This window comes from Hemiscyllium ocellatum, chromosome 11 (assembly GCF_020745735.1).
Source record: "Hemiscyllium ocellatum isolate sHemOce1 chromosome 11, sHemOce1.pat.X.cur, whole genome shotgun sequence".
NCBI lineage: Eukaryota > Metazoa > Chordata > Chondrichthyes > Orectolobiformes > Hemiscylliidae > Hemiscyllium > Hemiscyllium ocellatum.
Window position 1 is genome coordinate 40018780 of NC_083411.1, and position 18427 is coordinate 40037206.

Genomic DNA, 18427 nt, shown 5'->3' on the forward strand with positions numbered 1-18427 from the left:
TTCACATCAGCAACAATGTCCTGTTCCTGAGTGAATACTGACGAAAAGTATTGATTTAGTGTCTCTCCAATCTCCTCCGCCTCCACGCACAACTTCCCACTACTATCCTTGACTGGACAGATACCTACCCTAGTCATCCTTTTATTCCTGACATACCTATAGAAAGCCTTAGGGTTTTCCCTAATCCTACCAACCAAGGACTTCTCATGTCCCCTTCTCGCTACTCTTAGCTCTCTCTTTAGATCCTTCCTGGCTACCTTATAACTCTCAATCGCCCCAACTGAACCTTCACGCCTCATAGGCCGCCCTCTTCCCTTTTACAAGGGATTCCAATTCCTTATTAAACCACGGCTCCCTCACAAGACCCTTTCCTCCCTGCCTGACTGGTACATACTTATCAAGGACACCCAATAGCTGCTCCTTGAACAAGCTCCACATATCGATTGCACCCTTCCCTTGAAGCCTACTTTTCCAATCCACACATCCTAAGTCATGCCTCACCTCATCATAATTTCCCTGCCCCCAGCTATAACTCTTGCCCTGCAGTGCACACTTATCCCTCTCCATCACTAGAGTAAAAGTCACCGAGTTGTGGTCACTGTCCCCGAAGTGCTCACCTACCTCCAAGTCTAACACCTGGCCTGGTTCATTACCTAGAACCAAATCCAGTATGGTCTCACCTCTTGTTGGCCTGTCTACATATTGTGTCAGGAAACCCTCCTGCACACATTGGACAAACACCGACCCATCTAACGAACTCGAGCTATAGCTTTCCCGGTTAGGCAGCATCTCAGGAATAGAGAATTCGACGTTTCGAGCATAAGCCCTTCATCAGGAATATATGAAGGGCTTATGCTCGAAACGTCGAATTCTCTATTCCTGAGATGCTGCCTAACCTGCTGTGCTTTGACCAGCAACACATTTGCAGCTGTGATCTCCAGCATCTGCAGACCTCATTTTTTACTATAGCTTTCCCAGTCAATATCTGGGAAGTTAAAGTCTCCCATAACAACCACCCTACTACTTTCACTCTTCTCCTGAATCATCCTTGCAATACTTTCCTCTACGTCTCTCGGACTATTAGGAGGCCTGTAGAAAACTCCTAACAGGGTGACCTCACCTTTCCTATTTCTAACCTCAGCCCAAACTACCTCAGATGGCAAGTCTTCCTCCCTCGTCCTTTCCACCGCTGTAATACTATCCTTGACAAGCAATGCCACACCTCCCCCTCTTTTACCCCCACCTCTGACCCTACTAAAACTTTAAACCCTGGAACCTGCAATAGCCATTTCTGTCCCTGTTCTACCCACGTCTCTGTAATGGCCACAACATCGAACTCCCAGGTACCAACCCACGCTGCAAGTTCACCTACCTTATTTCTTATACTTCTGGCATTGAAGTATACACATTTCAAGCCACCTTCCTGTTTACCAGCACCCTCCTTTGAGATCAATGCCTTGCTCCTAACCTCCCTACACTCAAGGTCCTGTACCCTAAAGCTACAGTCCAGTTCCCATGCCCCTGCAGAGTTAGTTTAAACCCTCCCAAAGAGCACTAGCAAACCTCCCCCCAAGGATGCTGGTGCCCCTCAGGTTCAGGTGGAGACCATCCTGTTTATAGAGGTCCCACCTTCCCCAGAAAGAACCCCAGTTGTCCAGAAACCGGAATCCTTCCCTCCTGCACCATCCCTGTAGACACGCATTTAACTGCTCTCTCTCCCTATTCCTCGACTCTCTATCACGTGGCACGGGTAACAAACCAGAGACAACAACTCTGTTCGTTCTAGCTCTGAGCTTCCAACCTAGCTCCCTGAAAGCCTGCCTAACATCCTCACCCCTCTTCCTACCTATGTCGTTGGTGCCAACCTGGACCACGACCTGGGGCTGCTCCCCCTCCCCCTTAAGGACCCGGAAAACACGATCGGAGACATCACGCACCCTTGCACCTGGGAGGCAACATACCAAATGTGAGTCTCTGTCGCCCCCGCAAAACCGCCTTTCTGTGCCCCTCACTATTGAGTCCCCAATAACTGTCGCTCTACCTTTTTCCTCCCTTCCCTTCTGAGCAACGGGGACAGGCTCCGTGCCAGAGGCCTGAACCTCGTTGCTTACCCCTGGTAAGTCGTCCCCTCCACAAGTATCCAAAATGGTATACTTGTTATTGAGGGGAACGACCGCAGGGGGTCCCTGCACTGGCTGCTTCCTCCCAGTCCCCCTCACTGTCACCCATCTGTCTATAACTTTCGGAGTAACTACTTCCCTAAAGCTCTGATCTATGACCACCTCTGCCTCCCGAATGATCCGTAGTTCATCCAACTCCAGCTCCAGTTCCCTAACACGGTCTTGGAGGAGCTGGAGATGGGTGCACTTCCCGCAAGTGTAATCAGCAGGGCCGCTAATGGCTTCCCTCACCTCAAACATCTTGCAAGAGGAACATTGCACTGCCTTCGCTGCCATCCCTCTAAAAGGTAAACTTTAAAAAGAAAACTGGATCTAAAGAAACAAGCAAAATGCAGCACTTACCTGCTTACCACAATGGGTCTTATTATTAGGTTAGAGGAGGAGGGCGGGTGGGAGGCTCTACCCCTGCAGTGCCTCAGGTTCCTCGCCTGCGTGCTTTTAGATTAGATTAGATTACTTACAGTGTGGAAACAGGCCCTTCGGCCCAACAAGTCCACACCAACCTGCCAAAGCGCAACCCACCCATACCCCTACATTTACCCCTTACCTAACACTACGGGCAATTTAGCATGGCAAATTCACCTGACCCGCACATCTTTGGACTGTGGGAGGAAACCGGAGCACCCGGAGGAAACCCACGCAGACACGGGGAGAACGTGCAAACTCCACACAGTCAGTCGCCTGAGTCAGGAATTGAACCCGGGTCTCAGGCGCTGTGAGGCAGCAGTGCTAACCACTGTGCCACCGTGCAGCCCATATGTGCCACCTTGCCGCCCATAAGAGAAAAAAAACCTTCCCAGGTAAGCTAGCGCGACACCAGCTTCCGGGTCCGCTAGGCACTTTAAAAAAAACTTTAAATTTTAACCGTTAAAAAAAACAATAACTGGACTATACTGCGACTTTAAAAAAAACACCACCAGACAGCCGTTACCTGCTCCGCCGAGAGAGTGAGGATATTAGTGAAAGGCTTGTAAAAAGAATTACAATCAAAATAAAAAAGCATTTATGTCAAAATGTTACAGAAAGGAGGGAATGTGGACTCTGGGAGGAATGATAGTGAATTAGAGAGGAAGGGCCTAAAATTATGACACTTGGATACCTCAAAGAAGAAGGCGGGATTTGGGGGGGGGGGGGGAGGAGTTTTGCTGCAGGTAAAGCCTAATTGTAATTTGTTAGAGTTGCATTGTTTGAAACAACATAGTTTGCAGCTCTGAGGGGGTAATTGCATATGGAGGTGGTTACCACTCAATAATACAATCAATCATTCATTAAATTGGCAAATAAAGAACAATATTAGATTAGATTCCCTACAGTGTGGAAACAGGCCCTTCAGCCCAAAAGTCGTAACCCAGCCAGACTCATTTCCCTCTGACTAATGCACCTCACACTATAGGCAATTTAGCAAGGCCAATCCACCTGTCCTGCACATCTTTGGATGTGGGAGGAAACCCATGAAGACACGGGGAGAATGTGCGAAGCTCCACACAGTCGCCCAAGGCTAGAATCAAACCCGGGTCCCTGGCGCTGTGAGGCTGTAGTGCTAACCACTGAATCACCATGCCGCTTGAAGATGCATTTTCAAAACCAATACAAACCAAAAGGGCTGAGGAAATTTTGAGTCCATATGTGATGCTATTTTACTGTTATTGAATGAGGTGATCTGTGGATAGAGAACTGAAGGTTAAAACAAACAAAGTTCAGAGGTTACTGAATTTGAAAAATGTGAATTTTAGAATAAGTTATGCAAATGGATTAAACTGAAAAAAGCAAATATAGAAAATTTGAACAGCTCATTACACTCAAAGAATCAAGGGAAGAATGACAGAGGAAAAGAAATTATGAGACAAGGGTGAGAAAGAGATTATATCCCGTGGTGCCCGGATTTCACTGATGTGATGTGTCACAGGGGCAAACCCATCACCTTGATGGGATAGTTTGGAGACAAAAATTAAATTAAGATTAAGATGGCCACAGAACCTAATGGGCGGGGTGGGGTGCTACTCACGACCTATAAACATATGCAGGAAGTTAAAGTAGAACAACCGTCAGACCTGATGATGAGGGAACGGAATGAGCACGAGTGTGTGAGAGTGTGATGAGACTACTGAGGAACCATTTGAAGGAGACAGAGTGGCTTAGAGTCCATCTCCAGTGTTATTTATAAGGAATATTAGAGGGTAGCACATAAATTTCATGAGGGTGGTAGTTGTAGAGAGATACTTAATAGCAGGAGAGCAGATTCCTGGGAAACATTCAGCTCAAATAGCAGAATTATTGTGGTTCTGCTCGCCGAGCTGGAAGTTTTTGCTGCAAACGTTTCGTTCCCTGGCTAGGGAACATCATCAGTGCTGTTGGTGCCTCGTGTGAAGCGCTGCTTTGATGTTTCTTCCGGTATTTATATTGGTTTGTTCTTGCCGCTTCCGGGTGTCAGTTTCAGCTGCAGTGATTTGTATGTGGGGTCCAGGTCGATGTGTCTGTTGATGGAGTTTGGGGATGAATGCCATGCTTCTAGGAATTCTCTGTCTGGCTTGTCCTATGATAGTGGTGTTTTCCCAGTCAAATTCATGTTGCTGGTTGTCTGAGTGTATGGCTACTAGAGATAGCTGGTCGTGTCGTTTTGTGGCTAGCTGATGTTCATGGATGCGGATTGTTAGCCGTCTTCCTGTTTGTCCTATATAGTGTTTTGTGCAGTCCTTGCATGGTATTTTGTAAACTACATTAGTTTGGCTCATGCTGGGTATTGGGTCCTTTGTTCTAGTGAGTTGTTGTCTGAGCGTGGATGTTGGCTTGTGTGCTGTTATGAGTCCCAAGGGTCGCAGTAGTCTGGCTGTCAGTTCTGAGACGCTCCTGACGTATGGTAGAGTGGCTAGTCCTTTTGGTTGTGGCATGTCCTCGTTCCATCTCTTAGGCATCTGGTGATAAAGTTGCGTGGGTATCCGTTTTTGGAAACAGCAAGAACATCCATCAACAGACACATCGACCTGGACCCCACATACAAATCACTGCAGCTGAAACTGACACCCGGAAGCGGCAAGAACAAACCAATATAAATACCGGAAGAAACATCAAAGCAGCACTTCACACGAGGCTCCAACAGCACTGATGATGTTCCCTAGCCAGGGAACGAAACGTTTGCAGCAAAAACTTCCAGCTCGGCGAGCAGAACCACAACAACAGATACCCGAGCTACAAATCTTCAATCAGATTTTAGCAGAATTATGTAAAACCAAGCTGTCACTGATAAAGAAAGTATCTGATTAAATTGGAACTTCACTAACTGGGAACTTTTAAAAAGTAAATAGTGGATGTGGGTCAAAAAGGGGAAGGTAAAGACCTACAGGTGGATATTTGACAACTTGACCGAAGGGACAAATTAGGAAGTGGGAAGGCTCGCCAACAAGGTTTAGTGCCAGTATTACCATATGTTCTCTCCCTGCTTTGACCATACCACATGGTCTTCCTTCTCCTGCAACCAAAAGAGAATTAAAATGCCCAGTCATAAAAGAGGGAAGGGCTTATACCTGAAACACTGATTCTCCTGCTCCTCAGATGCTGCCTGACCTGCTGTACTCTTCCAGCACCACACTCTCAACTCTGATCTCCAGCATCTGCAGTCCCCACTTTCTCCTAATATGTGTTAAGATAATCAATCACTTGATTGACAGAGAGCAAAAGGATTACACATGCAGATTCTGAATGGTGGGCCAGGTAAGACATAACCTTGTCCAGATCCTAATCAGGAGAGGTACCTGATTAGATTGGTGGTACGTAGCAGGTGCAATTAATCCAATCTAAGAGGATACTAGACCACTGTGAGTTCTAACAAGCATTTATAAATGTGGATTTAATAGTATGAAAGAGCACATTTAGAAATCACCCATGCCCCACCTCTGACACATCACTCAATTAGGATAAAAAGGGAACAGTATTATGTGTGAACCATAGGGATATCATAAATTACATTGCCTCATTACAAACACTGGTTATCTGTCAAGCTCAAATGAGGCACCTCAAACAATGAGAACTGGAAATGCTACCCACTCTACAATGAACTCATAAATTATTAGGAAATAGAATCCCCTATTCCACATTTAAGTGAACAGCTCAGGGAAATTTGGCAGAGGATGGTCAAACTTCACCAGCAGTCATGAAAGAAACCAAATAATCATGAAGAGAATATAGACATTGGAGTGTCAGTGTCAATTACAAATTGAGACCAACCACTCACAAAATATGAAATTTGGAATCAAGGAATAGGTGGCAAGAAAATAGAAGTATATAAAAGTCAGATTCAACTATTAGAGACAGATGGAATTATGATTCCAACACATTTTTGGGTATGTAAAAATTCAGAGAACATGGTATTGGGTATAGATGTGCTTATTGAATAACAATAGACACTAAAGGGAAGTGAATAATATGGACAACTAATGGGGCAAAAGCAAAACTTAGGAAGCAATCATAGTCTAGTTAGGAATATTGCAGTGATAGGGAAAATTACCAACTATGAATGGCTAATTTCAGTCAATTTGTTCCACAATCAGAAAGATGTGAACTAAGGATAAACAGGATTGCAGGTTAATAGATACGAAACTCATCCATGTAGTGGGTCCATGTCACATACCACACAACAGTATCCCATCAAACCTGAAGTTGCAAAGGTCGTTAAGAAATCATAGCAGTGCTTGTGCTTCATGTGGTCTCAAGCACCACTGTACTCACCACTAATTTACCGAGCTGGCCAGTTAAGAACTGAAAATGTGTTGCTGGAAAAGTGCAGCAGGTCAGGCAGTATCCAAGGAGCAGGAGAAGGGCTCATGCTGGAAATGTCGATTCTCCTGCTCCTTGGATGCTGCCTGACCTGCTGCGCTTTTCCAGCAACACATTTTCAGCTCTGATCCCCAGCATCTGCAGTCCTCACTTTCTCCTGGCCAGTTAAGAAGTCAGATGGATCATCGCGGTTGGCAATTGATTATACTGAATTATACAAAGTAATCCCAAAGGAATATGGGACAATAAATGGGAATATGGGCGGCACGGTGGCACAATGGGCAGCACGGTGGCACAGTGGTTAGCACTGCTGCCTCACAACGCCAGAGACCCGGGTTCAATTCCCGACTCAGGCGACTGACTGTGTGGAGTTTGCACATTCTCCCCGTGTCTGCGTGGGTTTCCTCCGGTTTCCTCCCACAGTCCAAAGATGTGCAGGTCAGGTGAATTTGCCATGCTAAATTGCCCGTAGTGTCATGTAAAGGGGTGAATGTAGGGGAATGGGTGGGTTGCGCTTTGGCGGGTCGGTGTGGACTTGTTGGGCTGAAGGGCCTGTTTCCACACTGTAAGTAATCTAATCTAATCTAATCTAAACTGACAGCAGAGTTCAGTTTAAGAACCTTTTGTTGGCAGCCCTTACTGACAGGTGGGATTATTAGGGCTGCCCATGTTGAGCAGCACAAAATGGCCAAGGACTGCTCACAGATAATACAGAACATAGCTGATAGTAGTTAGAGACCTTGGGAAAATATTTGATAAGTGTAGTCTTCACAAGAAGAACATTAGTAGGTCTGTGGACCAAACGTAACATCCAAAGATATGCAGGTCAGGTGAATTGGCTATGCTAAGTTGCTCATAATGCTAATTGCATTAGTCGGGCGTAAATGTAGGGTAGGGGAATGAGTCTGGGTGGGCTACTCTTTGGAGGATCGATATGGATTTGTTGGGCCGAAGGGCCTGTTTCCATACTGTAGGAAATCTAATCTAATCTAATCTAAACAGAGACAGAATATGCAACTGCAGTTGTTTGTGCATAAGAATTGATAAGAAAATTTCACACTGCATTTAATTAGTGAATCTCTCTTGAAGCATTTAATCAACCTGTTACAATATTAATAGTAGATTTTAGTTAATATCCTTCTAATAATCATAGATATAGATTCTGAAACTATTATAGGTTCACTCATACACAAAGAAAAAATCACTAAAAGCATTAGGGAAAAAAGGTTCAAATAAAATTATGAAAGCAAACCATTGTCAGACAGTAAAAGCAGCTCCAATATCATTATAGACAGAAAAAGGTACAGAAACTAGCTGGTACTGGAACATGGGGTGAGTGAGCACATTATAAGACTCCAAGGAAAAAGGGGTGACTAGGAAATACAGTAAGAAAGAAACTACTCACAACCTATTAGCTAGATTTTTAAACTTAAGTATAACCACACAACACTGTTGGAACTGATATTATAACAATTAGTAAAAATCAATATTCTATTGCATTTCCTGTAATGAGACGAATGAGGAATTTAAACAGTCTTAAAGTGATAGGCAAGTATCCAATTAATTGACAGTTAACATGATGCAGCTGGTAAATGCTTGGGAAGAAATGTACTTGAATACAGTGTCCATTGTGAAAAGTCCAACAAAGGAGATAAGAGAGTCGTGGAAACATCATGAGATCAATGTGGATTGGGGGTTGACCACAAACCTGTGCATCTCTAGCCGTGCAGTCATATGATTAGCTTAATTGAAATTGTGCTTAATTAATTAACAATATGATTGGTTTGTAAATGTTAAAGGGGTGGGATGAAACAAATTAGGTTAGATTAGTAGGAAATCTAATCTAATTGTATAAAAATGTATGTTTCGCTAGTCTTGGTAAAGACCTCTCTGGATTTTCAGAGGGTTTCTTCCCACCGGTGTAATTTCAGTAAACTCTGATGCTGGAATTGAATTCCTGGGTGTCAGAGTGAATTATTGGTTCATTTCACCCCAACAATGTGTTTGAACTTTCAGAAAGCATTTGATACAGTGCCCACATAGTAGGTTGCTGAGCAAATTAGAAATGTTTAGGACTGATGATACCTTCACAGCATGGATTAAAAGTTGGCTAAAGGATAGGAAACAAAGGATAGTTATAGATGGACATTTTTCAGATTGTAGAGGAATTGGAAGTGATGTTCCACAGGGATTGATGTTGGGACCCTTGCTCTAAATTTGCAGAAGATGCAAAGCAAGGATTGCATTGAGGGTGATGCTGAGTGACTTCAGAAAGACTTTCACAATTTGACCAAATGAGCAGATACCTGGCAGACAAATTTCAAAGCACAAAAATGTGAGGTAATATGTCTTGGTAGAAGAAACACAGAGAAACAATGTGGCTCAATGCTATAACGTTGAGAGAGTTCAGCAGGACCTCAGTGGTCACATACATGATTCTCTGAAGGTGGCTAGGCTAGTTAGAATGGATTTCTAAATAGAGGCATAGAGTATAAAAGCAAGGGAGTGATGCTATACCTCTACAAATCATTGGTCAGACCACATTTGGAGCATTGTGTTCTGTTCTGGGTACCTTATCTCAGAAGGATGCGAAAGCCCTGGAAAAGTTCAAAGCAGATTTAATAAAATGATATCAAGAAGGATTTTTGATACAAGACATGATTAGAGAATTTGGGCTTATTTTACTTGGAATAAAGATTAAGAGGTTTCATTAGTGAGTTGTTCAAAATTATGAACAATTGACAGAAGCAAAAAGATACTTAGTTTTCACTAAGCGGTATATCAGCAACCAAGGGGGTCACAATTACAATGTCATCAGCAAGCTAAGGGGCAGCACAGTGGCTCAATGGTTAATACTGTTGCCTCACAGACCCAGGTTCGATTCCAGCCTTGGGCGACTGTCTATGTGGAGTTCTCTCCATGTCTGCGTGGGTTTCCTTCAGGTGCTCCGGTTTCCTCCCACAATCCAAGGATGAGCAGGTCAGGTGAATTGGCCATGCTAAATTGGCCCATAGTGTTAGGTGCATTAGTCAGTGGGAAATGGGTCTAGGTGGGTTACTCTTCGGAGGGTCAGTGTGGACTGGTTGGGCCAAAGGGCCTGTTTCCACACTGTAGGAAGTTTAATCATTACTAGATTGAGATGTGGAGAAACTACTATTCTCAAAAAATTGTTAGGATTTGGAATGCACTTCCTGGGAAAGTGATGGAGGTGGATTCCACAGGAGATTTCAAGAGATATGGATACATATTTGTAAATGTTGAGTTTAGACTGCTACAGAGATAGGCTGAAGAAAAGAACTGGCTGTATAGCTCTTTTGGGAACTGAGGGAGACATGATGGATCAAATGGCTTCCTTCTGTACTGTAAAATTCTATGATTTTGTAATTCTACATGAGTTGTTTGCTGTTATCAGTTGTGGCATAGATTATATGAGTAGAAGGGTCATGTTGGAGCTGTACAGAACTTTGAATTGGCCACATCTAGAGTACTGTGTACAGTCCTCTTCACCGTAAGATGGACATGATTGCATTGTAGGGGATGCAAAGTAGATTCATCAGGGTGTTGCCTGGGATGAAGCATTTCAGCTTTGAAGAGAAGCTGGATAAGCTTAGAGCAGAGAAAGCTGAGAGGGAACCTTAAAGAAGCATATAAGATGATGAGGGTGAAATGAAAGCAGCTGCTCTCATTGGTTGAAAGGTCAATACCAGGGGACGTAATGCTGAAGTGAAAGACCTTGTCCACACCCAGTCCTACACCAGCACCAGCACATTATGATTGAGGAGGTGATGTTTCAAGTTCAGATTCCAGACAATACAATAAGGACAAAATATCATCAGAATGGACAATGATAGAGGTAAAAATGAGGTGGCAATTAATAGGCAGGAAGATTAGGAAATGCTGGTAGATCACATTGCATTTCCTGAAGGAAAAGACAATAGGGCTGGAGATAGTAGAACGGCTAGCATAGATATAGGGGAGATGCCAGAGAATTAGAGAGTGGCAAGGACAGTGTGAATTGCTACAGGATGAACTGTTTTAAGATTTGAGGTGCATAAGGTTTTAGATATAATGCTCAGGGATAAAAGCACAGGCACTTGAGTGGCTTGAGTTAATTGTTTAATTAAGGAGAGGCAGCATGGATCTGTCAAAAGCTCATCATGGTTAACTAATTGAGTTGCATTTTTTAATGAGGTACCAGGGGAGGTTGATGAAGGGAATATGGTGGATGCTGTCTGAATCCATTTTCAAAAGTGATTGATGTAGAATTGCTTAAACAGCCAGTTAAGAACACTGATGCCAATTGAATAGACGTGAGTGTCAATTTGGATTAAAGACAAGCTGAAAGACAGAAAACTGAATTGTGGAGAGAGGCTGTTTCTCCCACTGGGGGATGGAAGGCAGTCTGGTTTCCTAGGTTTTGGTTATTTCTTCCATAGGCATAAATAGTCTGGATCTGGGGATATAAAGTAAGATCTCAAAACTTGCCAGTGATCTTGAGCTTCATTAATAAGAGATATTGACACAAAAGCAGGGAAGGGATACTGAACATTTACAGAGATTTTAGGCCAACATGGTGGCTCAGCACTGAACACCACTGTTTCACAGCTGCTGGGACCTGGGTCCAATTCCAACCTGGGATGACAGCCTGTGTGGAGTTTGCACGTTCTCCCCATGTGTGCAAGGGTTTCCACTGATGTTCCGAGTTCCTGCCGCAGTCCAAAGATGTGCAGGTTTGGTAAATTGGACATGCTAAATTGCCCATAGTGTTCAGGAATGTGTAGGATAGGTAGATTAGCCATGGGGAATGCAGGGTTATAGGCATAAGATTTGCGAGGGATGTTCTTCGGAGAGTTGGTGTGGATTTTTGGGGATGAATAGCCTGTTTCCAGACTGTAGGAATTCTATGATCAGGTTCAGCCACAACTTGAACATTGGGTCCAGTTCTGGTCTTCGAGTAAAAAGTGAGGTCTGCAGATGCTGGAGATCAGCTGGATGCTGCCTGACCTGCTGTGCTTTAACCAGCAACACATTTTCAGCTCCAGTTCTGGTCTTGACACCTTAGGAAGGATGTGACATTGAGGGGGTGCAGAGGAGATATCCCAGATTGTTGCCAGGATGAAGGATTTTAATGACCAGGCTTGTTTGGAAAAGCTGGGGTTGTTTTTTTGTGGAGTGAAGGAGATTGAGGGGAGATTTGATTGAGATAGAAAAGCTCAGGACAGGGAAAAGCTACTTGCATTAGCTCTTGGTACAAGAAATAGTCTTTTAATGTAAACGATCAAAGGTGAGCAGGAGGCAGCAGAGAGTTGGGAGAGGCTGAGAGGAAGAGTTGCCCATCAAAACTGCACTGATACACAATTTATGACATCACACATTCTTTGTATTACAGTCAGGAACTAACATTTCTCATGTACAACAAACATGAAGCAGGCCAACTATACATTCTGCCGATTTATTCCCATTCATCAGAGCCAAGCATTTACTTCGTTTCCTGCCAATAATTCAAAGATGTTGATCGGATTTTTGTAGCGACCTCTCGGGTTCTCAGTGTTAGACCAAATATATCCTCATGGTAACGATTCTCATCCTACAGGGAAGAAACAAATCAGCAGATCAGGAACACATTGTGTGGGGAGAGTGACAGAAAGAAGAATACAAATCAAGCATTCTTTGAATAAGTAGGAGAAAGAACAAACTGCAGTGTGAAACAGGAAGCATATAGACCGCACAATAAATTCAGCAGATCTTTCAAAACTTTAAGGTCACTGTCCCACAGCTGTATTAATGCTCTCCCCTTTCAGTGTCTCTACTCAACCATTTAACCCTGTTCACACCCCCATGGAAACTCTCCCTTATCACCGACAATACCCACTCATTTAATGCTCCTGTCCAGCCCCGCTCCAGATCTGCGTACATTCTCCCCTATCACTGACTCCATCACCCATTGCCTCTTGAGAAAAAGATCAATTTAAATACTGATGGATCACAAAACAAAATTCAGTAATGTAATGGAATATTTCTCACTCTCTGGTGGAGGAGAACAAGGACTTGACTGAATGTTGTCTCTGCTCCCTCTCACAGAGAATGTGAATCAGCCTCTGGGTAAACTGCAGTTAATTGTTGTTCAAAATACATCTTCCTCATCTTCCTGCAAAGCCGAAGTGAGTCCTCTTTCTATGCAATCATGAGAGCAGACCTTATTTGAACCATTCTCAGGGACAAATAAGTTTCATATCAAAATGCTAACATTAATCCCCCAAACAGTCAGAAAGTGTTTGATTGAAAGATACATAGGCAAATTTCAGAGAAGTGTAAATATAATTAGGCATTAGTAGTAGTGGATTTCAGCTTCACAATTACTAACTGTACAGAAAACTTGTGAAAGGCTTTGAAGGGGTGGAATTCTTACAATGTGTCCAGGAGATTAGACTAGACTTACAGTGTGGAAACAGGCCCTTCGGCCCAACAAGTCCACACCGACCCGCCGAAGCGAAACCCACCCATACCCCTACATTACCACTACGGGCAATTTAGCATGGCCAATTCACCTGACCCGCACATTTTTGGAGTGTGGGAGGAAACCGGAGCACCCGGAGGAAACCCACGCAGACACGGGGAGAACGTGCAAACTCCACACAGTCAGTCGCCTGAGTCGGGAATTGAACCCGGGTCTCAGGCGCTGTGAGGCAGCAGTGCTAACCACTGTGCCACCGTGCCGCCCGTATACAAGTAAGAGATCTTTTTAAGCCAGCACTTAAAATATTAAAAAAGAGATAAACTGATAACAACTTTTACAGAACAAAACTGGGCAAGTGGTAGATGTGTCAACGGGGGAGCATTTCAGTGATAGTGATGATTGTTACAACATGGGGTAAACCCTTCTGCAGATTTAAATCAGACACACAGAAAAGCTCACCTCGACTCATAATGTGTAAAAGTATAAGTGACAAAGAGTTACCAAATTCCACTATTTAAAGAAAAAAATTAACAACTTTTCAGGGCAGCATGGTGTCTCAGTGGTTAGCACTGCTGCCTCACAGCACCAGGGACCCAGGTTTGATTCCAGCCTCAGGTGACTGTGTGGAGTTTGCACATTCTCCCCATGTCTGTATGGGTTTTCTCTGGGTGCTCTGGTTTCTTCCCAAAATCTAAAAATGTGCAGGTCAGGTTAAATGACCATGCTGAATTGCCCATACAGTTAGATGTAATTGTCAAGGGTAAATACAGGTTGGGGAAAGGGTCTGGGTGAGTTACTCTTTGGAGGGCCGGTGTGTATTTGTTAGGCCAAAAAGCTTCCATACTGTAGGGAATCTAATCTTTAACTCCAAGTAGAAAAAAAATTAAACAACTACCTACACTGTAAACTTCCTTTGCCTGATCAATTTATCTACCACCCACTCTACAACAATATTTCAAAACCAGCCAGCTGTCGCTTTTCGCTTGGTATCTTCCTACATATTTTCCAGGGTCTTTTCTTCAGTCTTCTGCTTCACAGATTTCATACAAAAAGTACCTTTCAGAGAGCAATTCTGCAGGCACAGTCATTGGTGCTCTTTGCAGCTCTAGCTTACTGTTCAAAAAACCCATTTTTATACCCCAAAACATTGGATCATCTCATTGGTTTGATGGCATCAAAACAGAAACATTTAAAGTCGATTGGATTTTGTGATCTTGGGGTATAATTTAAACTGATTGGCTGAATTTGAATTTGTTGTGTAACATAGTAATGCAGCTCCAGCTATTTGTTTCACAAGCAAATGTTACATTTGTAAATCTTTCAGCACACTCTGTTCCCTTCTAGGTCTATGCCAGTTTCTACTCTTTCTTAAAGGTACAGTTCACACCTACAACTGCATAAAACTATAGTTCAATAAGATATAAAGTATCATGAAAAGAGGACAAGGATGGACCACAAGTAAATATTTTAAATTCAGGCTGATTTTAGCATGAGCAATCAGGATATGGTCAAAATAGACTGGGAGCAGCTAATTGTGGGAAATTCTCTGTCACATGGGCCATTCAAAAGAGTAGTAAGTGAGACAGCAGGACCATCATGGTCCTGTAAAGATAGAGGATTGAACCAACCAATCATGAGAACCCTGGATGCCAATGGATGCACATGATTGGAAAAGTAAACAAATGAAAGTATATGGTAGATGGCAAACACTCAAAAGAGCAGAGACTCTTCAGGTGTATAGGGTAGTATTTAAGAAAGTTTGTCATTTTTATAAATGACCTGGAGGAGGGGCTAGAAGGTTGGGTGAGCAAGTTTGCGGATGATATGAAAGTCGGTGGAGTTGTTGACAGTGAGGAAGGATGTGTCGGGTTACAGCGGGATATAGATAAGCTGCAGAGCTGGGCAGAAAGGTGGCAAATGGAGTTCAATGTTGCTAAGTGTGAAGTGATTCACTTTGGTAAGAGTAACAAGAAGATGGAGTACTGGGCTAATGGTCGGATACTTGGTAGTGTGGATGAGCAGAGGGATCTTGGTGTCCATGTACACAGATCTCTGAAAGTTGCCACCCAGGTAAATAGTGCTGTGAAGAAGGCATATGGCGTACTGGCTTTTATTGGTAGAGGAAATGAGTTCCGGAGTCCTGAGGTCACGTTGCAGTTGTATAAAGACTCTGGTGCGGCTGCATCTGGAGTATTGTGTGCAGTTTTGGTCGCCATACTATAGGAAGAATGTGGAGGCACTGGAACGGGTGCAGGGGAGGTTTACCAGGATGTTGCCTTGTATGGTAGGAAGATCATATGAGGAAAGGCTGAGGTACTTGGGGCTGTTTTCATTGGAGAAAAGAAGGTTTAGGGGTGACTTGATAGAGGTGTACAAGATGATTAGGGGTTTAGATAGGGTTGACCATGAGAACCTTTTTCCACGTATGGAGTCAGATATTACGAGGGGGCATAGCTATAAATTAAGGGGTGGTAGGTATAGGACTGATGTTAGGGGTAGATTCTTTACTCAGCGAGTCGTGAGTTCATGGAATGCCCTGCCAGTAACAGTGGTGGACTCTCCCTCTTTATGGGCATTTAAACGGGCATTGGATAGGCAAATGGAGGATAGTCGGCTAGTGTAGTTTAGGTGGGCTTGGATCGGCGCCACATCGAGGGCCGAAGGGCCTGTACTGCGCTGTATTTTTCTATGTTCTATGTTCTAAAGAAATCAGGACAGTGAAGACAGGACATGAAAAATCACCGTTGGGTAAACTAATGGGAAAACTAAAGGGGTGGCACGGTGGCCCGGTGGTTAGCACTGCTGTCTCACAGTGCCAGAGACCTGGGTTCAATTCCCATCGCAGGCAACTGTCTGTGTGGAGTTTGCACATTCTCCCCATGTCTGCGTGGGTTTCCTCTGTGTGCTCTGGTTTCCTCCCACAGTCCAAAGATATGCAGGTTAGGTGAATTGGCCATGCTAAATTGCCCCTCGTGTTAGGTGAAGGGGTCAATGTTGGGAAATGGGTCTGGGTGGGTTGCTCTTTGGAGGGTCGGTGTGGACTTGTTGGGCTGAAGGGCCTGTTTCCACACTGTAAGTAATCTAATGTTCAAATCTGGGGCAAAAGGATAACGAGGGAACGAATGGGGCCCATTCAGGATCTAGGCATCAAACTGTAAATTTGGAAGTCATAAGTAAGGTTTTAAAAGTCTATATTCACTACTGAGTATTAGAGAAGGGTTTAATATTGGATAAATGAGATGTATCCCAGGCTTTTGGGGGTTGCAGGGACAGATATCACAGGGGCTTGACATTAACTTTCAATCCTCTCTGGACACAGGAGAGGTGCCCAAAGGGTTGGAGGACTGTTAATGTGCTACCTTGGTTGACAGGAAGCAAAGTGTAACCCCAGAAAGATGTTGGTCTGGGAGGTAACTTGCAGTCATGTTTTGATTGGATCAGTGTGAAGTGCATCAGCCTTTGGGAATAAGGATGACTTGGTTGCAGGCAGCAACTTTTTAAAGATCACAGAGAAATTGAAAATTGGAGATATTGGTGAGAAAGTTCTGGGCCTTCGGCTGACAGGACGAGGAGCTGGCAGATGTAATTCAATGCAGAGAAATATGTGAAATTTGATTTGGGAAATCTAACCTGGAAAGGTAGAATCCTCTAAATGGAATGTGTTCGAACAGTGTCAATGAGCAGAACCACCCTGATGTCCATTGACACCAAACCTGAGAGATAGCAGAGTGAGCCGGGAAGATACTTCAATGGAATATGGGTCATTTTCTTTTACAAACAGGCTACAGAAACAGGGAGAACATGTTTGAACTTTATCAATGATGAGTGAGGTCTTGGCTGGCATATTTGCGGACAATTCTTGACATGACAATTCTCAAAAGACATCAAGGTGCTCAAAAGGATCCAGAGGAGTTTTCCCAGGAGGTTGAGGGATAGCAATTATTAATTTTTGAGGGAAGGCTATTAATTTAGGAAGCCCCTTTTGACACAGAAAAAGTTAAGAGGTCACTGACTGGAGATCATCAGAATAGTGAGACGTTTGATGGAGAGTGAGAGAGAGAAACACTTCCCAGTGGTGTGAGTGAGAAAGGTCATTAAATTCAAAGTCACCAATCATGAGGCAGTAGGAGGACTTTGATTTTTAACTTGGAAAACTCAGAATCAGTAGTAGACTCACCAACTTTAAGGCAGTTAAATGGTGATTGGATAAACATATGGATGATATTGGAGTAGTGAAGGTTAGATGGGCTTCAGATTGGTTTCACAGATCGGTGCAACATCGAGGGCCAAAGGGCCTGTGCTGTGCTGTAATGTCTATGTTCTGTGAAAACTGTCAGGATCTGGTACTCCCTCTGGGTCTGGCTGATTCTATTAATCATCTTAAAAAGAATCTGGAGGAAGTTAAAAGTCACACAACAGATATAGTCCAACAGGCTTATATGAAAGTGCACGCTTTTGGTGCGCTGCTCCTTCGTCAGGTAGCTAGTGGCGCAGGATCATAACCCTGATGAAGAAGGCTCACTCTAAAAGCTTGTACTTCCAAATAAAGCTGTTAGACTATAATCTGGTATTGTGTGACTTTTGTTCACCCCAGTCCAACAGTAGAACTTTCACATCATGGCTATCGTCAACACCATGAACTGCCGGCTCAAAATGGAGAGGATCTCCAAGAAGATCACTTATAAGTACACAGACATTAAGTTACTGCAGAAATATAAGAAAGCAGGAAAGATGCCAAATGGACTATGGATCACAAACAAATTCGGTGTCTTAGGATCCTCCCCCACTAGCTACCTGTTGAAGGAGCAGCGCTCCAAATGCTTATGCTTCCAAATGAGCCTGTTGGACAATAACCTGGTGTTGTGTGATTTTTAACTTTGTCTATTCCAGCCCAACGCCAGCACATTCACATCAGAATTTGGAAAGAAATTGAGGCATGAAAGATTTCATGGTATAATATTGGCAGCGATGTGGGATTTAACACACCTGCTGCTTAAATGGGCCAGCACAGACACGAGGG

General features: G+C 43.7%; 1 protein-coding gene across 2 annotated transcripts in view; it reads right to left on the reverse strand.

Moving 5' to 3' along the window:
- Positions 1-11409: 11409 nt before the first annotated feature.
- Positions 11410-18427, reverse strand: part of LOC132820423 (nitric oxide synthase 1-like) — a 108663-nt gene continuing 101645 nt past the window's right edge. For both annotated transcript variants that reach the window (XM_060832542.1, XM_060832543.1), the window contains exon 26: positions 11410-12537. In XM_060832542.1, the coding sequence (XP_060688525.1) occupies positions 12430-12537 (108 nt within the window). In that variant the 3' untranslated portion in view covers positions 11410-12429. The remainder of the gene's footprint in view (positions 12538-18427) is intronic.